Source organism: Bipolaris oryzae (assembly GCF_000523455.1).
Source record: "Bipolaris oryzae ATCC 44560 unplaced genomic scaffold scaffold_136, whole genome shotgun sequence".
Lineage (NCBI taxonomy): Eukaryota > Fungi > Ascomycota > Dothideomycetes > Pleosporales > Pleosporaceae > Bipolaris > Bipolaris oryzae.
The window spans coordinates 41,408-62,686 of NW_006911412.1; the positions used below are offsets into that span (position 1 = coordinate 41,408).

The 21,279-nt window shown below is 51.7% G+C and overlaps 7 protein-coding genes across 7 annotated transcripts; all 7 read right to left on the bottom strand.

Moving 5' to 3' along the window:
- Window positions 1-443: 443 nt before the first annotated feature.
- On the bottom strand, window positions 444-707 carry COCMIDRAFT_39324 (uncharacterized protein; the record flags this gene model as incomplete). The annotated part of the gene is made up of 2 exons (XM_007692652.1): window positions 444-611; window positions 675-707. 2 exons carry the CDS (start codon window positions 705-707, stop codon window positions 444-446), a joined length of 201 nt encoding a protein of 66 aa, XP_007690842.1.
- A 2,043-nt stretch (window positions 708-2,750) lies between these two features.
- Window positions 2,751-5,487, bottom strand: COCMIDRAFT_28769 (uncharacterized protein; the record flags this gene model as incomplete). Its single annotated transcript, XM_007692648.1, has 2 exons — window positions 2,751-5,067; window positions 5,123-5,487. The coding sequence occupies 2 exons, from the start codon at window positions 5,485-5,487 to the stop codon at window positions 2,751-2,753; spliced, it is 2,682 nt and encodes an 893-aa protein (XP_007690838.1).
- A 610-nt stretch (window positions 5,488-6,097) lies between these two features.
- COCMIDRAFT_39326 (uncharacterized protein) lies at window positions 6,098-7,098 on the bottom strand (the record flags this gene model as incomplete). The annotated part of the gene is made up of 2 exons (XM_007692653.1): window positions 6,098-6,381; window positions 6,447-7,098. 2 exons carry the CDS (start codon window positions 7,096-7,098, stop codon window positions 6,098-6,100), a joined length of 936 nt encoding a protein of 311 aa, XP_007690843.1.
- A 259-nt stretch (window positions 7,099-7,357) lies between these two features.
- Window positions 7,358-7,867, bottom strand: COCMIDRAFT_39327 (uncharacterized protein; the record flags this gene model as incomplete). Its single annotated transcript, XM_007692654.1, has 4 exons — window positions 7,358-7,363; window positions 7,406-7,453; window positions 7,508-7,649; window positions 7,683-7,867. 4 exons carry the CDS (start codon window positions 7,865-7,867, stop codon window positions 7,358-7,360), a joined length of 381 nt encoding a protein of 126 aa, XP_007690844.1.
- A 2,566-nt stretch (window positions 7,868-10,433) lies between these two features.
- COCMIDRAFT_102998 (uncharacterized protein) lies at window positions 10,434-10,988 on the bottom strand (the record flags this gene model as incomplete). The annotated part of the gene is made up of 1 exon (XM_007692660.1): window positions 10,434-10,988. A coding segment is annotated over one exon (555 nt), but the record flags the coding sequence as incomplete, so codon positions are not given.
- An 8,118-nt stretch (window positions 10,989-19,106) lies between these two features.
- Window positions 19,107-19,370, bottom strand: COCMIDRAFT_102999 (uncharacterized protein; the record flags this gene model as incomplete). Its single annotated transcript, XM_007692661.1, has 1 exon — window positions 19,107-19,370. A coding segment is annotated over one exon (264 nt), but the record flags the coding sequence as incomplete, so codon positions are not given.
- A 719-nt stretch (window positions 19,371-20,089) lies between these two features.
- Window positions 20,090-20,890, bottom strand: COCMIDRAFT_28771 (uncharacterized protein; the record flags this gene model as incomplete). Its single annotated transcript, XM_007692649.1, has 3 exons — window positions 20,090-20,324; window positions 20,398-20,564; window positions 20,840-20,890. The coding sequence occupies 3 exons, from the start codon at window positions 20,888-20,890 to the stop codon at window positions 20,090-20,092; spliced, it is 453 nt and encodes a 150-aa protein (XP_007690839.1).
- Between the last annotated feature and the right edge of the window lie 389 nt (window positions 20,891-21,279).

Here is a 21,279-nt window from a genome sequence, read left to right on the forward strand (position 1 = left end):
TACAAAGCTGGGGGTATCAATCTATGCGCAGGTGGAGCGATCAAGAAAAGAAAGAAAGCCACGTTCGCGACTTGCCACTCCCCCTTTGCATCCATCTTGTCGAGCTAGACCATACAATAAAAAGGTAATACAGATGATCAGAAGAAAAAAAAGAGGTCGTTCGCTCGCTTCCGTACCATAATCATTACCGCATCATCCATCGTCCTCCACTCCAAGGGTATAACCGCTCTCTCAATACAGCGAAAAACAACAAAGGAAAAGTAACCCTTAGCCACCCCCCCGATGGCGCGCACCGACCGTTCAAGTCCCAGCCATCACAGTCGCAGTTGCGCGCTCAGGATGCAGCCTCAGTAGTAGTACCCATATCTTCTCAAGCGCCATGCTGACGGGTGGAAAGCAGAGTCGGCGTCAGTCAAGCGGAAGAGAGGTACTTGGACGCAGGACTAGACTCTACTCGTGTGCGTTGTCCTTCTACGTCCGCCGCCGCCACGACCGCACGTCAGGCAGCTGATGATGATACCAAAGAGCGAGACGATGGCGTTGATGATCGCCTTAAGACCAGCGGCGATGGCGTTGACAATGGCCATGATGCAGTTTCCGATGGTGCGGAACTGGAATGCAATGTTAGTCTAGGGAGCTTGAGGGTGTATGTAAGGGTACAGGAGCAGACGTACGATTGACTTGATGCAGGATACTACGGCACCCATGGTTGCGGTGTTCTTTTTGGAAGACGGCTAAGTGGTGTTTGTTTTTGTGTGGCGGGATAGGTTGGGGACGAGGAAGATTGTTGTGTAGGTATTATGTGTGAGTGGTGTGTGTGTGGTATAGGATGGAGAAGAAGCAACAAACAAAGGTGGTGAAGGGAGCTTATATTGTGATTGTGTGCAGCAAGTGCAAGTGCAAGTGCAAGCATAGGCGGTTGCACAAACGCTACGTCACAAGCGTCCGTGCCTGGGTGCTTGCTGATGCTCGCTGTTCGCTTTCCTCATCTCATTTCTCGATAGTACGTACATACACCACCACACCTACTACACCGCAACCCAGCCTGCAGCAGCCGCAGCCCGCCCCACTCCCCTTTGAGATGGCTGGCATACCGCCCACTAGTCAAATTTTCCGTCAAAGCCCATCACGGGCCTGCCAGCTGACTCTGGACCCGTTTCTGGCCCTGGATCCTGCAAACCAACACACGCACAGGACGCGCAAAAACGTCAGTGGGAAAGGCAGGTTTTGCATATGCACAAGGCGTGACGCAAGACATGGGAATGTCCCCTGCTTTGCACGCGTGATAGCGGGTCTGCCGCCACAACCTTAAAAGAGCATCGACGTCACTCGTAGTCCCTGAAACGGAAGCGATCGCTAATACCACCCCAATCACCTACCCTGCCATCACACACGCCGTGCCCAAAGCAGGCAGCCCGACATCTCTCTTACTACCCCCATATTGAATCGTTTTGCCAAATCAGCCTACCATTCAACACACCCACACATCCCAAGTCCCAGTGCCATCACAGTCTCCGCTTCTAGCCCTTCTGCTTTTTCTTATCCGGCAACGTTATGCCGGCTCGGCTGCCAGTATCCCCCCAAAAGACGATACGAGCAGTCAGGGTGACGTAGAAGCTATGGCTCCCGCCCTCGAACCCATGGGTCCTTCGCTTGTTCGACCCAGAGAGTGACGCCACAGATCCGAGCAAAGAAAGTGCACGGGGCGGTTATCGGGAACAAGGTCTGACTTTTTAGCTTCAGAGCGACATGGGCATGGAAAGGGCCCCACCGCATTTTCGTGTTTCCCATGTCTCGATCACGTTCGATCTTTTCGTGGGCAAGGGGCGTCGATGCAGCATGGGTGACGCGCATGTTGTCATTGTCCACAAGCGGAAATGAGTCGGGATTTTTCTTTCAGACTGAACTACCAACAATCACACGTTGTTTTGGCTAAAGTCTTGCTATCGTCATTTTTAATTCCCCAGTTCCCCAGGGTCGCCCTAGCTTTCCCGCCTCGAGCTTGTGGAAATTACGGTCGGTCCTGGTCAGCTGCTCTGTAACAAACATTCACTAGAGCACCCGTTTTGGCCATGTTGGCGCGCTATGGGCGTGTTAGCGCTGGTGCTGGGCGGATTGATGTGGCTGGTGACGCCCGTTGGCAAGCTCGACACCGCTCATGGACTTGTGTACCACAAGTGGGTCTGGAGCCGAGGCCTTGTCCCGACGACATCACGTATTCCCAGCCACGCCGGCGCTATTGCATGGCCGTCTTGACCTCTTGTGCTCTTGTTTGTTGTGCTATATTTCATTGCGCATACATGTCATAAACATGCCATGGCCAGCCACCTAAATACAGTCCGGGGACGATACTCGTTGTAACGCCATGAACTCGTGACTAATGACGTCTTGTCGAAGAACAGGAAGTCTTCCATTGTCCTTCCATCGCCATATACTCTCCCAGCCGATAATACAGAAACCCTCGTGTTCCTGACACTGGGTTGGGATACCAATGCTCTGGAGCTATAGGGCCCAGGGCTATAGCAAGCAAGGCTTCGCTGCCAGCCTTGTCATCCACCATGACACTGTTCCTATTTCGAAGTGACCAAAAGGCGTTGTGAGATACGCGCTCGCATATTCCGTATATTGCTGCTGCCGTATCATCATGCCATCTCTATCAACGTGCTTCCCAACAAGACATTGTCCCCAGGAGAGAGTAGTAGTATACATCTCCCTACTATCCAATCTCCCATCGGCCCTCCAAACTTTGTTTAGGAGATCGTCTTCAATCTACCCAGCGCCACACTCTCCACATGCTCCATTCGACCCCTGTTTGCATGCTCAAACGACGAGAGCGCGGGAGTATCCGATCGCTTCATCGAAGCCCCACCGGGACTTGGTTTTCCCTCGAGCTTCTCTGGACTTCTGAGTCGGGAAACAAGACTAGTATCGCTCATGACCCTGTGACGTCTAGTTCCTGTTGCGTCATTGAGGTCGTTCATGCTCCAGTTCGCACGGTACAAGCGGGCCGCTCGTGGCAGTAAGCTTGAATGTGAGGCTTGTGATTGGAAGCTGCCTGTTCTGCTGCGCTGTAGCAGAGATCTCGGCGAATCTGAGACTAGAGTGCGGTTTGGAGATAGTAGTACTGGCTGTGACGGGTAAGGGACTTGGGAGATTTCATCCATAAATTCGATGTCTTCGTCCTCGATCTTGGCTACTCGCTTGACTTGCTTGACTTCAAAATATGGGGTTCTCGCGACACCAGTTATGATATCCTCTGGGTTTGGGCGTTTTCTCGATCGCGGAGCATCTCGCTCTGCAATAGCTATGTGCTCAAAGTATTTCTCGCGGGTTGCTGTCCAACTCTTTGGCTTCATTTCTGTACGGTCTCGTGATATCGACATGTAACTCGAAATAGCGCCAATTAGGATGAGTATTATGACTGCAATAGTCAAAAGGCCCTGAATAACAATGATGGCGATCCCAATCACTGTTGCAGGAATGCGGGCAATACCGAAGCGCGGATGAAAGGCTGCAGAAAGCGCTGTAGTAGTAACTTTACTGAAGCCGAGGAGATATACCGCTATCACATTTAGACGTTGTCCTTCAAATGGCCGGAGGAGAATAAATGTAACGAACGCAACGGTCTCGATTGCCAGTAGACCAAAAACCTGCACAGTGGGTTGGCTGGAAGCCCCAGCAAGGAAAGCGGCTCGGAGGAATTCGTAGAGTAGCCAGACGACAAAGAACCACCATCGGCCTTTTCTGTAACGAGATACAAGCCATCCAAACTTTGCGGTGTATGCTTCATCGGAATGAATCGATGTCAGGTCCGTCGTAGCATGTAACCTCCACCATGGAATAGAGCAAACACACACGCTATCTCTCAAAGGTGGGTTCGCATTATCCTTCGAGATACTGTACCACGGTATAATCTTGAGTATTCGATTCTTCGATATGTTGAGCCGATCTGGCTCAAATACATATCCTTTGAGACGTAACTTGGAGAAACAAGCGTACGCAGCAATGCTACCGAGCCCAAGCACCGCAGTCACAAAGACTACATAGGTGACAGCGACAGTCCTCGGTGATGCTGGTAAGGGAAACTGGGACATGCAAAGGAAACTTATTGCGAAGAAGCTGATGAAGAGGATGCGTAGTAGCGTTGTGGTAATGTAGGCGAGATAGTGACGGCGAAAGTACTTGAGGTGATTCTCGCGTATGATGCGGAGACTGGCTAGTATTTCAACGGTTGCTTTCAGCGTGAGAATGGAGATAATGGTGCATCCGGATAAGAGCAGTAACCAGAGGAGTCCGGTCAGAAAGGCATTGCGGACTGGGATTTGCTGCGTCGCAAGTGTACCTGCAAATCCGGAGTAATCGCCTGGAAGTGGTAATCCAGGCTTGACTTGCTTCCCGTCGTACTTGAATCCGCCGTTGAGATCGTTCAAGTAACGTTTCTTGAAAGCGTTCTGGGAACCGAGCTCTGTAGGTAGGGTATCCCGGCCATATATATGATGAATGTCGACTCCTCCACCAATATACGGGTCGCTTTGAGTCGTACCAGCAGCACGAGTCCGTACCTCATCCCCCTCTTTCAAGCCGATAAACCCATCAATCATACTCTGCATCGGCTCATAATATATTATTCCTCCTGCCCAAGCATGATTGCTCCAAAAAGCCACCAGAACACTCGGCCAATCCATCTCCAGCGCTCCGCTGAAGAAAATATACTGCCACACGGAAACCACAACGGAAACCGACATCGAATGCGCATAATGCCTCCGCATACCGAGCACATCACCGCCACACGCCGCTGTAGCAAACGACGCAGCAACCGCTACCAGCGTGAAACCCCCCAGGATAGCCCCGACACAGTACTGATGTCGAAACGTCCACCCATTCGTAATCCCCGCCGCAAACCACCCGATCTCACTCTCCGTCTTATTCGCAAACACCCGGAGCACAGCCTGGCCCTCAAAGTCCGGAATACTCAGTGCCAGCTCCGGGATTCCTGCTACGTCGGCCGGGCTAATGGGTATGATACCCGCGGCTTCGATGGGCGTCCCAGGGCGAACGGGACAGGCGCTTTTACCTACTCATTAGTCATTGTTTTCTTTAGCAGAGAGCGAGGACCTCATACCTCCAGATATTCGCGTCACACGGGTTGAAAGTGAGAGAGAACCGAGTCTCGCCGTATGCGAAGACGGCGATGTTGAGCATGACGTGGTCTTGTAAGCCGGTCTCTCCGCGTAGATGGAACATGATTGTCATGTTGTCTTTGTAGTATGCTGCGTCGAAGCGGGTGATGTTGATGGTGCTGTTGCCGAGGCAGTCTGCGTAGTCGGTTGTGTAGAGGGATGGGTGGCGGTCGTCTCGGACGAGGGTACGGATGCCTTTGATTGTTGCTCGGACATATTCGCTTTGGTTGGCGGTGGTGGAGGTGATCGGTAGGATGAGGGATAGGTAGATTGGTAGTAGGAAGGTTGTGTATTGTTGTATGCGCATACTGGTCTTGGTGGTGTATTGGGCTTGTGGAGTGTGTAAGTCGTAAACTGTGAGCGAAAGTTTTATAGAAGCTGGGTGATTTCTTCTATGTATGTTTGTTAGTTCGTTGCAATGTTATGGTTGCGTTTGGAAGAGTCTTAGTTCGTTGACAAGTCTATGGGTTAGTATAGAAGAGAAGCAAACAAACTAAATGCGGAGTGAAGGTAGGATTGTTGGAATGGCATCAGGCCTCAATATGGGTTGTTCTGTCTGCAACAATTCTACGAAAGCAAGAGCATTTGATTATTTGGTCAGGAACGTCTCCTAAGTTCTTTCTGGCATGATCACCGCACAAAGGTTGTTTACCATTGACAGACTCTGGCAACCCTGTAAACTCCTAAGAGGGGCATATACTGAGAGAAGTATTTGAAAAGAGTTTCATACGGTGTTCACAACAAATCTCACGATTGGTCCATGGCTGGACACAAAACCTAACGCATATTGTTGAGACAGAAGTAGGTGCATCTCAAAACTCGCTCTTCGCTCATGGGTATCTCATTGTGCACACCAGACCACCGACTCTGCACTACTGCGCTCCAAGAAGTTTCCGACATACCTTTGATCAATTCGATCATAATTTGCGAAAAGTGCCTTTGGCTTTTACACACAACTCCCCCTTGATATTCTCAAGAGTCGCAATAATCTCCTGACTGGAAGCCTGCGGCTTCTTTGTGAGGTCCTTCTTTGGTGATAGCCATGCTAGCCAGCTCTTTGTAGGTTCGGATTCCGGCTCAGGCGGTGGTTCGGACTGTGGCAGATCAGGTTTGGAGAAAGCAGCGCGTATGACGTAGAAATCGAGACTATGCGTAGGTTTTGCGTAGGTTAAGGAAAGGGAGTCGGGGCGATGGACTGGTTCTGGATACTTTTGTCAGCGGAAAACCTAGCTGCGAAATGGGATATGAATGCGTCAATGTACGTACCAACAAGTCCATCAGGACCCTTCGCCATCCTCGCAAAAATCTCCTCAAAGATAGTCGCTATAGCCCCACCATGCGCGACACCCGGCCAGCCAGCCAGTCCTCCTCCAATCCATACCACCGCCACCATCTCTCTGGTCTCGGCATTCCAAAATGCCCTTTGCACTCCTAGTCCCCTTGCCCCGCCCATAGTACCCAAGACGCCCTTCTTCCCGTCATTTTCCCTACCAAAATCCAAATCCAGTTCCAGCCATCCTTTGTAAGCTGATATCTTCCGACTTCCTGGAGCAGGCGCAAATGTCAATCCTGGTCCTGACCGGAGGGCGGTATCGGTGTGTAGGTTGTATGATTGCGATCGGAGTGATTGTACAATCTCCAGAGCATCCACGTCGCGGCTGAGGGAATCAAGAATCAGGTCGTCATCTGGCGATCCGGGCTCGGGAAGACCGAGAGGTGCAGCGAAATGGCGGGCACCTAGGCCAGTTGTTATTCCTAGAGCGAGGATGCTGGCGTACCACAGGTAGGACCAGCGGATGCGGGATTGGAGGGGAAGCTCGAGGACTTGGGCATTGCGGGGGTGACGGATGAATTGGCGCGAAGCCCGACAAGGCGCTGTGAAAGGAGTGCGATTGAGGAGAATGCGCGCTCGAGACATATTTGTATTCTTGACTGCAGATATCGCAGTCTGTGATAGTTGGGACGGAACCTTGAGCTGATGACAGGGATTAGTTCACCGAGGCTCAACTTTAGCGGCTTGGCACTTATGGTGCCTCGACTCGCGAGCGGCATTATTCCGCCATACTACACACGCGGATGCATTGTGTTGGAAGTACTCAATGCAAGTATACGTAGGCACTAAACATTGGATCTTATCATTTCTTATATGTGCTGAACTATATCGATACACATCATCATCACGGCTGCTCCTTTTCTGGCCTTCCCGGCTGTTGTTTATCATCCACCAGCGTAATATCCAATGCCCTCATGTCAATATCGTGGAACATGCGAACCTACACAGTTTATTAGCTAGGTTCTGACCCCAACTAATTAAGCATACGGCATACATTCATACCCAACAAATCGGGTCCAGTCTTTTCAAATCGCCACATTCTCGGGTCAAACCAAACTGCGCTCCCACAGTTTGCGCAAAACTTGTGTAAATTTCTTTTCAACCCAAAAGAATAGTCCCTTAGCATATCTTCACCGCTCTTTATGTGTAGCTAGGACCTCTCGGGATACACTAGCAAGTAGCCGTTGCGAGTGCAGATGCTGCAGTTGCACGATACGACCTTGCACTGGGGTAGTGGTGGGGAGAGAAGAACGGAGTACTGTACAATACCGCAGTGGCAACTTGCCGCGTAGGTTTGACAGTTATCTGGATCAAACTTGGGTAGAGACGGTTTGGTGCCTTGTGAGTCGGTCATGACGATGACTGGTGGTGCAAAGGTGGGGTTCGGAGAGTAGTCGAGAGTATAATCAGTAAGTCTCTCCTCGAGTGAAGCGTATACTACATATATTGCCTTCAATATAGGCACGAGGGCATAAACGGAACGGAAACTGCCGTTTTAGATGGAAGCTATGCTCAAGACTGTCGGCGATTAGCAAAGAAGGGCGGTGGCCTTGTTTGCAAAAAGTCCCCGTCTCCGGAACCCGGCGAGCAAATGTCTCCGAGGCCGTCAGGAAGAAATTTAGGGTGCAGGGGATAACCATGAGAGTAACAGGTTATGATATTGTTATTGAAAATACACTCAGGTTATGATCTAGCCAATTCCTGTACGAGAACATCTGATTCGAGAGATTTCATTCGACAACTAGACGACTCTAAACAGACACAAACCAAGCTCCCTTATTCATCTCAAATATGATCTAAAATTAAGTGTGGTCCGACATCACGTTACGGTCCACGATGCATGGTGGACTATAATGAGGTCTCGTGCAACAATTATTTCTGCAGTTACAGGCCGCAACGCCTCAACTTTCGAATCTCCCACCCATTACAACACGAATGGCCAGAATGGAGAACAAATCCAAATGGGAACTCTAAATTAGGAGTTCATCGAGAATTAGAGATTGTGAGATGTAGTATAAATATTGACAACTTTCAAAGACATATGCTCACCACGTGCATTTCAATTAAATCACTGCCGCGACAGCCAGAAATGCCAACACCAATCATTATCTTCATGCCAGAAATGCCCATTTGCCTACCCTAGCATGTATTTGCAATGATCATACTTACACAAACTTACCTCTTCGGTGCATCAGCCACCTAATCTCGTCCGACCACTTCCTATATCTTGTACAACCGCATTCTCTCACGCACACTCAAAAAACCCGCTCGTACGACACCGCGCCTTCAAATTGCAAGAGGGAAGAAGAGACGGAAAAGAAAGTCGGCAAGTTCCACCGCTTCCAGTTACGAACATCAGCCCACAAAATCCAACCCATTGCTTCAGTTCCCCACCGATTTCTACCCCCAGTCTTACATACCGATCCCGTGTCACCAGGCTCTCTACCCACGACTCGCAGGAAAAAACGCCAAAGGCGCACATTTCTTGGAGGTGCGATTGGTTGCATGATATAAGCGCTAGTGGAGCTAGGAATCGTTGTTGTACGGCGGAGAAGAGGGCTTGAACGGGGCTGCTGGCCTTGTGTAATGCGAGAGCCATAGAATCCGATTCGTGTCTTAGCTCGGAGACACTATGCTGGGACGGGTGGTGATATCCGAGGACTTGGGTTGGGTGTGTGGGACAGAGGGAGGTGGGTTGGTGTGAGGGTTACTTGACTGTTTGTGGGAGCGGAGATGAAGGTTTTTGGCGTTAGGGTTTTATTGGGTATTTTGAGACTGGTCTCGGTGGAATGGAGTAAATTTGGAAGAAATACTCACAATAAAACTGGGAAAGTCGGCGAAAGAGATGCTGGTCTCGTATAGAAATCGGAAAAATCCGTGTATTTCTTTAATGTTGATGTTATGAAAGATGAATGAAGAAGTTTGTGAAAAGCTGACAACACTGATTAGTAAAGGACATTCCCCAATGGCAAGATTTTGAGAAATCACTACCAACACAGAAAGGCATTTCTTTCTACACTACCTGTTATCCTATGGAAGTGATCACATTTCACATGGCTGGCCTCTAAGATTACAAAGCCATATACGTTGATTTATATCACTTTAGCAATTCAGGTGTTAAAGCCAAAAAATATTTTAACAGAATAGAGATTATATGAATTATCACACGTATTGAGTACATGGTTTTAGATCAGTCAATTTAATTGCAACAGCTCAACATTCACTAGAAGCATCTTGTAGTTGTTCTCAAAGAGTGAGCCACGCTGCCGTTATGTGCAAATATTCATGCATTCTTCTTGACGGTCTTCTTGGCACCTCTTACTGAGCAACTCAAATCTGACAACTACATCATTATTGTGATGTTTGATAGAAACATTATGAGATCTCTCTGCAAGATCGCTTTTCTCACCAGTGATAAGATTTGACAAGAAGCAGCCTTGGAGACCTCCTGCTCGATTCTGCAATGCGTATCGAAAGATACTCAACGGGGTATGCATCGCCACCTCACGACTGAACTCAATCGTCAACTGAACTCGATCATGGTAGCGTGATCGAGGCATGCCAACAAGAATGCAGCCCAGCCTCCCAAATCTTTGCGAAAGCAATTACAGAGTCTATATGAGACTGAGTCTGAGCTTCAAAAGTCTCATACAATGCATTGCCCTTGCCTATCTTTGCGTTCGCCACATCTGCAAGGCCGGCTCAGCCGCAAGGCCTCCTATCAAAATAAAAACAGCGTATCGATAATTCCTCTATATCGACAACCATCGCCCCAGCCTCATTTCAGACACCAAAAGTAAACACAAATATTCAAAAGAGCATGAGCTCCAGAGCGGGGTGCCATGTTCGTACATACTCATCAATCCGATTCCCGGTGCATGCATCTCCTTCCTTCCTTTGTACTGGAAACAAAACCTGGGTCAGCCAAGTCGTAGTTGCTCCACTGGAAGAAAATCCATCATCAAATCAGCATCTTGCTCATCAAACGGCATGCACAAGGGTACTGCAGGTGTAAAACCTGTTGCCGGCAAATAGACCACCGTCACGAAAGCGAACCCCGCGGAAGAAAAAGCCAGTCCAGAAAAAGCAAATCTCGACGCTCCTGCACTGCAACTGCACCGGCATGACGTGCTCATGATGCACATCGTTAATGCCGACATTACTCCAATCCAAGATTTACTGATCAAGAGAACGCAGGGCAAGGGGGGCGATGAGCACTTAATCGAAAAAAAGAACAAAAAGCGACATGGAAAGAAAGAAGAAAGAAAACAAGCGAGACAAAGTAAAAGACTGGGTTCACTCAAAAGCAACTGCATCTTAACTGGACCCTGTATAGGGTTCAGGGTGATGGAAAGCAAAAAGTCCGTGACCGCAATGGTAGGAAAGCACGCAGCCCAAAAAAACGAAATTAGATGTTCATGACGGAACCTGAGGAAGGGTACGGGAAGGATACGTACGATAGCCGAAGCCAAAAGCAAACGGCCCGTGTTTCTTTTCTCTCATCCCCCCCTCCCCCATCCATATCCCTTTTTTCTTTTCCCACGCGTAGCGTACATGCACGGCTTACTTTCTTCTTTTCCTTCGCGCTGGAAAGGGGATCGAGAAAGGGATCAAGGACAATGCGTAGGTGCGTGCGTGCATGTATGTGTGTGTGTGTGCGACACAACGTTTCGGGAGGTAAAAAGCAACCTTGCCATAGAACAAGCAAAAAATATTACAAAAGAAGCAAAACACGACATCCCACATACCCGCTCCAACCATTCCCTCCACTCAAAAGCGAAAAGAAAAGAAAAAAGAAGCATGCGCATCAACAGAAGCCCGGAGCTTACCCGTACCGTTCCCTTTTTTCCCTTTCGCCTTTTCGCGGGGAGCACACACACACACACGTACATACACACATACACGGGGACAAGCACATACACCCACTCGCCCACGCACCCACCCCTTGAACCTACCGGTAAAGTTACCCAGAATCTCCCCTCCCCCTCCCCCCTAGTGAGATGCAAAACATGGCAATCTTTCCAGAAATCGCTCAGATCTCCTTTTTTTCTCGTGTGTGTGTCTTTTCCTTTCTTTCGCCATATCGGCAATCACCAAAGTCGCTACAAATCACCTAGAATATTCCGTATCACACGCCTCCCCCTCATCCTCCCCCCCCCTTCCTCCGCTTTTTGTTTTCTTTCCTTTTGCTTTGAGATCATCTTCATCTTTCTACATATCAGCTTGGAAGGGTTAAGAGAGAGAGAAAAAAAGAAGGAAGACGATTGATATGAGATCCCCACTGTTATGTTTTTTGTTGCTGCCCATTGGTATACAGGGGGGATGATGCTACGCTGCGTTGTGTAGATGCAGCGAAGATCAAAGGACCGATACGAGGTGCAGTGATTGATTGTTTTCTTCTTTGGGTAGTTTTGTGCTTGCTTCTTGTACTGTTCAGCGTATACCTGCCTTTACGCGGGATCTGGGCGTTTTTTTGCCTTTGAAAGGGGGGTGGTAACGTCATAGGGGACAGTGCGGCGGCGGCTTTTGGGCTGGCCCCTGGGCTTGGACTTGGGGGCTTGTGGCCTGAGGCATTGTGGGCTGCAGTTTGTGTTTAATTTTGTGAGTCTAGCTTGATGTGACGTATATGGGATTTTGAAATGGCTGGTTCAAGGCTTGGAGTGAGCAGGCTTACTGTCTATCTACCGGCCTCTGCGGGTGGGGGGAAATCCGTACGGGTCTGTCAACGCTGTACAGCTTGAAGATAGCTGTATCTTCTGAAATGTGGCATGCCCGATCAAGTGATAGATTATTATTTTACAAACGCAGAGAATTATAGGTTGGAATGGAATGCGACGTTACAAGCCCGATAAGCGTAGCTATGGGTCTACCAGCCTGTTCTCTTACAGCAACTTACCCGAAAAATATACTCAAACCCGCAATAAAATCCAGTAGAATAGAAATCCACTCAGTGTGAAGGCTCCCACACTCCATCAGACCCGTCTATTATGATAGACAACTAAATAAGGCCAAAATAAGTTGAGTCTGAAGACAATCACAAAACTCGCCCGCCATGCAAACACCAAAATAACATACAGCAATCACTACCAGCGCTTACAGCTAATGTGACGTGTCTGTCTACTTTTCTTCGCATTATAGACTTGATTTGGCAAGTACGTAAATGCGATGCAAGGGCAGGCGTTAACTCAGAGTGGGGAGGGGGCCTAATGGTCAGCACCGGTCTACAAGCGACAACAAAATCCCCCCCTGTACGGCCTTCGTGTATGTATGTGTGTCACGATGAATTGCATAGCATACCAGACGGGTTCAGCCTGACGCAACTAGGTCAGTCTCGCCATGAAACCTGATCGTGCCGCGATTCGGATAGTCGATGCCAGAGCGGAAACTCGGTATCCCGCCTCAGGCTAGGTAATGCTCGATTCCAAATGCGTTCTCGTCTTTTTTTTATCGGAGCAAGTGGCGATCCGATCTAGAGGGAGGAACTCGATGAACAAGTTGCTCATAACGCTGCAACTCTTCAACATGGCCAGACAAGCTGGACACGTGTTCGACGTACAGATCGATGCGAGACTGGGTCCTGTGACGTTGAATTCCGTTACGGTAAGTCAAGTGTGACTGTAACATTGTCGACTCCGCTCAGGTAAGCCTGCATCCCTTCAAGCTGGGCACTTACGCCCCGTCCTGCTTCTTCTATCCAAAGACGTGAGCGCAGATGATCAATACAGATATGCATATTCTTAGCAAAGTGAGACAAAATGTGGGTATCAAAGGCAAAAGTAAGGAAGAAACCCCCCCCCCCCTTGCTTGATCAGTTGCTCCGGGCTTCACTGCCGTTGTATCCTCGTCTGAGCAAATCGAGGAAGTACCGGGTTGACGTCTCTCATTCTCCAAGTCCGAAACACTGAGGATGTAAGCTGAGTGTACATACACAGTCAACAAATGTAATTAGTTAGAAACAGGACAAGGCTATCGAGAGCACTATCTTATGTTCAAGCAGAGCAGCTAGTCTTCTGACTTTTCTACAAAAGCCGAAAGTGGGCTCTTTGTCCCTCTTGCGGCATGAAGGAGACCCGAAAAGAGCTCTTATCGGTCTGACCCCTCATCAGCATCAAAGTTTGTCATAGCCTTTTGGGTGACAAACTGCGTGCGGAAAGTTTCATCTGTAGCCGCCAGGCAGCACAGCCCATCAGCTCACCTCTCTATACGGGATACCGCCGGAAAAGGCCAACTTTGTTGCTTTGCATGTTCCAATTATGGGACGCCGTATTCAGTGGTATTCGCCATCGCCAAATATTCAAACAATAAATAAAAAGCGCCATATTCGAATGGGGATGAAGCTGAAAAGCTTGCATTGGACAGAGCTACCTTCCGAAGCGCCATCTACACAGTAGTGCGCTCAACACGCCCACCGGCACCGCCGCCGCCGCAAGCCCACTTGATGATTGTGTGCCGTGTTCCTTGGCAATCCTTCTCTACCTGACGCCCGACGATGGGTGAGTTGCAGCAACGAAAGCCAGCCACTCTCACAAACAAGCATACCAAGCGAAAGCAGGGCCAAAATGGCCCCCGAATAGCCGGGACCAACGAGCGCCAAAGCGTGGATGGAGGTCAGACGGCATGCTCTGATTGTAGCCATGGTGTTTGGGGCTAACCTTGCTGCACGTCAAATGTAAGCTGCAGTAATCACAAGCAGCCGTCCTTGGATACTGGTACACGGGACTGGCGATCTTGCAAGGACTACCATTGCTTGTGTAAATATGTAATCATCACAACACGGCAATTTCCTTTGTAGCTGCCACACATAAGCAACCAACCCTAATAATGTTACACTCAGCGACATGTATGGGTTCTCACGAGGCAGCCAAGCAAATTTTCACCCGGCAAACTGAGACATGACCTGTTGAGGGAGCGTGGGAAGATTGCAAAAACGGTGACAGAAATGTAAAAAGCAAAAACTGTTTTCGCTGATTGGATGAGTTGGGCCCTTCTTGCATATGCAGAGTGAGTTGTAGCATCAGGCCAGCTTGGTTTGATATTATCGCCTCGCCCTAAGCGTAGTCCAACCACTCTCAAGTGCGATGGGGTTGGCTGCGCGCGTGCGTAGAGTACGAACAGATGAGCTTCGTCGAGATAGTACTGAGTGAATAGCGTCAGGCTATGCACCTTTTTACGAGAATGGATGGATGAAACCAAGAGAGGGATACGGGCTGGTCGTGATTGGTCCAGGCTACCCGGCAGCGTGTGGAGAGCTGGTCGGGCTTGAGAATGCCGACCCAGGCCATTGGCGGAGACTTTGCAGACTGCGCGCTTGTCCACCAATATGGATGCACGAACAGCCGAGAAGGATTTGGCTGTCGCCTCGATGACCAACAGCCAAGCGACTACTACATGTTTGGGCGAATAGCGTTTCACCTGTGCATGTTATTTTGTTGACAGATATTGTGTCAGCGCCCCTCCACTGCGCACCTGGACATCTCATCTAGATGCAACTCATCAGGTGTTCTTTGGACCCATGATGGAACAAAACTTGCATGGGCGAGTCAGGAATGGCCATCGTCTGTCTGGACCGTCCGGAAGTGGGCAAAAGACTCGGCAACGGCAGTCAACTGGTGACCAAAGCGGATTATCCTCCGACGACAGCAAAATATCGTACAACGGTGTACCCTGTGTACATCATCGATCTCAGTGGTGCACTTGCCAGACGGGAAGGCTTTTGCGGGCGTTTAGCTTAGCGGGCATAATAAGTGGTGCGTCCTGGTTCAGGCAAAGAACAAGGTGGCTGGCAAAGATCAGCGAGATCCTGGGTGCGGAGTTGAGATGATGGCGTCCGCCACACAGACGTATGGTTGAGGGTATGCCTTTGATGCAGGTACAGTCTTAGCAGACCGGATGCGATGCCGGCATATACAAAGCTTGGGCTTGTATGTATTCGCGGCATGGCCTTGACTCCAACATGAACGTCATGGGCACGTACGCAGCTTTTGCTCGGGGAAATCAACAGATTTGCGGCGAGTTTTTGCCGGCAATTTGGGGGGGGGAGAGAGGGGGGAAGGGAAAAAGGGAGAGAGAGGCCAGGCTGAGCCGGGCGGCCTGCGCGGCAGTGGAAGCATGCTGCCACTCGGTCCAGGATAGAGAAGGGATTGAAACTAGCGCTCGTGAGCGGGCTGACCAAGACTAGTAGTAATCATATCATGGCCGTGTTGGAAGCGTTCCAGAGCGGTTAGAAGCGACAAAACAAGTATGCTGGTCGGTGGGAGCTGGCCTAAACGTAGTTTGACACAGGTTGAGTTGAGTAGAGCAGGGGGAGGCGAGGCGAACCCGAGCCCTAGTCCTAGTCACGAAATGGTAGTGGAAATCTTGAGGCCCAAACCTTGGGTTGTTTTCTTTCGGCTGCATCACGCAGGAGACGAAGCTATTGAGTCCAGAGCTGGAAACTTTAGTAACGTGGGGGGTACAGGACGTCATTTTACAGCGATTCAGTCACGCAAGCAGGTAATTGTCAACAGGCCGGCCAGTCTGACTGGTCGCAATATACTCCCTTGGCCGGTGTGACCCGTGACAAGGCCGCGGCCGTAAACACAACAAGCAACACACATATACACACACACACACACACACACACATGCGTAGTGAGAATGGCGACGGTGGTGATGACGACAGCCCGTGTATAAGCAATGGGCCCTGGAGTAGTTCTTTAAGGAGGCTGCAGACGGCTTGAAAAGAAGCGCGCTGGCTGCGATGACTGTGCTGAGGCGGGTGGGCTTGGGGGCGGTGGGAGAGGAGGTGCGGCTCACAACGTGGCCGCCGCAGCCTTCGGATGCGGACTGGATGCGAAGCGAGAGCGAGAGCGGTTTTGCTTCTGGCAATTCAGGCAGTGCGTCAACGGAGATCCAGGGGGGCGGTTAGGGCGTCGTGGGCGTCATGGGCGCAGACAGGCGTCGTCGGCTAGGAGAACAAGACTCCGGACCTGGGATGGGTGGGCTTGGCGGTGACGGGGAAGGGGGGCCAGCTGGTTACGCTAGAGCCAGACGCTGAGTTGGGTCTTGCAACCCGCGTGTTATCAAGGGCTAGAGACATGTGGGGCCACGGGCACCCCGAACGCCTGAGACGCTTGTGCAGAGAGATCGGTAGGGTAGAACGGGCGGGACCTTTAGCGTAGCCAGCTCGGCGGGGGAGGCCGTTGATCTGGCTTGACGGGTGGCCGATTAGGGGGGAGGGGAAGGCCGTCACGTCGGGAGGCATGGTGGACGCATGGAGGGAGCGAGGGGGGAGCGATGTGACGAGCTGGCGGCGCCATGTGGAAGCAAATGCCTATTGTACGAGTACTAGCTGGCGGCCTTGGAGGCAGTCGAGCGAGCAGTCATTTGGATGGGGCGGGCAAGGCTGGTGACAGGCGGACGGATGATGACATGACGAAGTGTAGTAGTGGGGTTCGGATTTGTCCAGGGCGTTGGAGGGGGGGCATTGGCTGGCTGGCTGGCTGCCTGGTTGGAGGGAGAGCGAGAGCGTGCGTGCAGATGCGTCTATAGTACACACTCTACTGTACTCGCACTCGTACTGTACTCTGCAGCAAGGCGCAAACAAGCACAAGCGCGTTGGAGCAGCCAAGCGAGACGATGGGGTGAAAGGCTGCCGGCGCTCAAAGGCTCCAGGCCCGCGTCCAGCCGTCAAGAGCGTTGCAGGAGAGGGTGAGGGTGAGGGTGTGGGTGTGGGTGGGTGTGTGTTGGTACAGCGGATTAAGCGAATCAGGAAACCTTCTCCGGTTTCGCTTATTCGCTTACGTGATTGGCTGTGTGTGTCCAGGATTCGACCCAACCTCGCATCCCCATCACAGTGACAAAACACGCTGAGAGATGAAAGGGAGCATGCCGTCTTGCGTGCGATGCGATGCGCTGCGCAGCCCTGGACATGTGTTGTTTTCTTTTTTACCTTTTTTGCAACACTCGGCTGCACCGCCCCTGTCGATATCCGGCATCCCCAGCATAGCAATAGGCAGACACAGATAAGTACATGGGCGTGTGCGTGTGCGCGTGCGCGTGCGGGTACGGGTGCTTGGATGCGTCGTGTGTTTGTCCGTTTGCTTATACATGGGCAGCTATGTACGCACATAGTGGCATGTAAGTATGGTACGTACTATACTTGGACCGTGGCAGGGCACGCCCACGTTGTGACGCCCACCGACACGGCAACCCGAGCGTGTGAGCGTGTACGAGGAGCCGGACAAGGCCCGCGGCTACGCCATCTGTGTGCGCTTGGCCCTGCAGCACGCCTGAGCTAGTCGTCGCAGCGGCTGCCCCAAAACAATGGTCTGTGGCATCAGCCTTCCAGCGCCAGCACGGGGCCTGCCATTATCCAGACGAACCCAGAGTCGGATCGACCGCGGAGTCGTCCCCGGTTCCTTGTTCCTCTCTTGTTCCGCCAGCTGGTCAAACCAGGCCGCCGGGAAAGGCCCTTTGGCGAGGCGGCCTGCACCCACTTGCACTTGCACTTGCACCCAGCCTTGATTTGACCTGACCTGACCCGACTGCACAGCACAAGGACAAGGACAAGGTGGCAGGTATATGCATGCTTCGAGCACCCTCACCACCACCTCCTCCACTACAACAACAACCACTACTACTACAACCACAACCAACAGCGTTGCAGGTGGGTACAAGGCCAGCAGCGTGTGCCTGCGCAGCGCCCGGCAGTGTGTCGCTGTTGGCTGGGCTGGCACCAATCCCTTCACAGGCCCCCCAGGCGACGGCAGCAGACGCGCGCAAAAACAATGGGCCGGAAACGTATAGCCAATGCACCTCCACGTGGAAAGGCGCCCGTCTAGGAAGAATGTACGACGGCACTGGGACACTGGGGCACTGGGGCTCTGGGCTGCGAGTGGTGAGAGACGAGATTGAGGCGGGCAGGGACCCAGGCTGCTGCTCCTGTTACTGCTCAGGCTGCTGCTGCTGCTTATTCCACCTTGCCCTTTGCAGGCGTACACGTGCCCTAAGCAATATACCACTTCGCCTAATTTTAGACCGTCGCCCTCGTCCTGCTCCGCTTAATGGCTTCGCTCTCGACGCCATCACCAGCCTTCCGCAATGACGCTCCAACCCTCATGCAATGGCTCCGCAATTCATGTCTTTTCCCACCATCCCTACCCTATAGCCTACAGGGAACGGGTATCGCGTCGATCGGCTGCTTGGCATCCATACACCCACCCCCATCTTACCTCGAAACACACATGCTCAAGTGTCTTTCGGCAGCCCATGCCAATGACTGCAATCATGTGCAGCTGGCCGTCATGCTCCATCTCGGCTAGCGCTGGGCCCGTTTTCCACAGCGCCATTTCGTCAGCTAACATGAGAAAGCGGTAAAAGCACGGCCGCACGTCTGGTCGCCGAACTGGACCACCCGCAGGGATGCCTATCCTCCAGCTGCACTTTGTTTCTCGCTCGCCAGACACACACACACACACACACACACACACACATGCACACACACCCATGCCCACCGGAGTTGACGCTGAGCCCTGGGAATTGTGATTGTGCAGCGCGTCATGGATGGGCGACGACGTCTACCTACTACCGACTGGAGCGCTCCTGTCCACTCGCCTAGCGCTTCCATGCCCCCCATCGGCACATGTGCACATCACAACGATTCCTCTGGCCAAGTCTGGTAGCACTGCTAGCTAACGGCCATTGGCCCTTCACAAACGGTGGGCTTGAGCAAAGGGGGGAAGGGTTGTCGTAGAGTTTTGGCTTTGTCTCTCTGACCACCCCTCCGGGCGCTCCTTGGGCCAGACCGCGTCCGTGCGCCATCAGGCTCTCCCAGGTCCCCTTGGCGCCAGTCCCGATGCACATTACACTCGCTCTGGGGGTGCTCCTGACCCTTGGTACTGGGGGGATTTGTGAGGGGGGAGGGGGGGAGACAAAAGCACTCCGCCGTGTGTCTGTCTCTTGTCGTGCCGCAAGCCTGGGTCAGGAGAGCCGCATGTCCACCCAAATCTGTCCACTCGCGCCACCCGCCCGTCGTCTTGTGCCAGCATCAAACAATCCCCCCTCACGCCCATCCGCTCCCCACTCCCCTCCCCCCCGGCAGCTTGCGCTGCCCATCATAATGACCATCCTCCAGCATCATCATCAATACTTATTAGTGAACGTGCTGACAGAACGTCCATTCGCTCTGCGGTCCGGCGCAAGCCATGAGCTCGCCCACTTTGCTGGTCAAAGCCGTCCCGCACGCCAGCAGGACTCACTCCGACAGATGGTCTGCCGACAGGGTCTGGCTATGGTAGGTGCTTTCACCCCCTGGTCATGCATTGCTGTGTGCGGCCCCATGTTCGTCTAGCTCTCTAAATTGAGTCTGAACGGTGTGGGTTTATTATTCATTCGTCGCATTGCTTCTGCCGTGCCTCGTTTGCATTGCCTTATTGTGACAAAGTGCGTCTGTGAGTAGCGCTCCCGCACCCTCACCTGAGGCTAGCTTTTGGGCTGATTCTTCATCTCCCATCCCGATCCAGATCATCCTCAAAAGGCTTGGACGGTCCCTATCGCCTGGTTGAGCCCTTGATAGTGCAAAAGCCCCAGCGCGCCAGTCAGCCACGCGAGCCCACCAACCCTGACAACCCTAGCCTGCCGTACATATACGTAAAGACCCAGCGCTCTCCACTCGCTCGCGGTAACAAAGCCTTCTTAGTCCACCCAGGTTCCAGCCTTCTCCGCCATCGCTCCTTCCTAGGGCGCCCAGGTCTTGAGCTTAACAAGGAGTGATCGCCACTCCACACGCCTCCAACTCCACCATCACCACTACCACTACCACTACCACTACCACTGCCAAACACTTGACGAGGCTCACCTTTGCTCTCCGCCAAACCATCAGTGCATCACCCCTCTCCAAACGCACAATACAGCCTCTTTGCAACGCCGCTGCAGAGTACCCTGATTGTGACTGCCTCTTTTGTCGTCTCCATCCTCGTCATCTGGAATCACACGCCGCCACCCACAGCCTTGGATCCAAGTACCAACGGAGAACACAGGGCCAATCCGGAGCATTTCCCAATCAGTGTCAGACTACAACACCAGTACAGTTAGAGCACATGACCCACTGTCGTTGAACCCAAAATCCTCATACACAGATACTGTGTGACAGCACACGTAGCACTACATCTGCGCAACCAGGAAATCGGGCCCTACCGAACACTTCGTGTTAGACATCAACCACAGTTCCACGAGTATCTGCTTTTGCTTTCTTGTACGCCCTCACTCCTCGACCTGAGACGACGAGCAACACTAACAAGTCGCAGCGACTGAGACTTGGTAAAATTCTTACGGCCAGACGTGCGTACCTTGGTATTACCATTTGCTTCAATCAGCGCAGGTACCATTGCTCGGACCATTCGTTTCTATTATAGCATTTCGAAAGGACTCGGACCAGTCGGTTAGCCCTCGGACACATCGACAGACTAGAACCGGCGAACCATTGCCCATTCTACAGACCGACAGGACATTGGTGTACTTTAGAGGGGTTCTTTCTGCAAGTCCCCTTTTCCTTCACTGCCTGCCTATCATCAGCTCTCTGTGTCCCCCTTTGGACGTGAGCCCCTAGCTTTCCCTCACCCACTACGCTCTTGAGCTTCAAGCTGCCTGTTACCCTTCGTGGACTCGCAGCCTTTACGTGGTCCGTATTGGTCTAGTCTTGACCACTACACCACTCAGTCATTTGTAGCGTCGCCGCTGCAATATCCCCTCAGTTCTCCTCCATTTGAAGCAGGTAGGTCAACAGGAC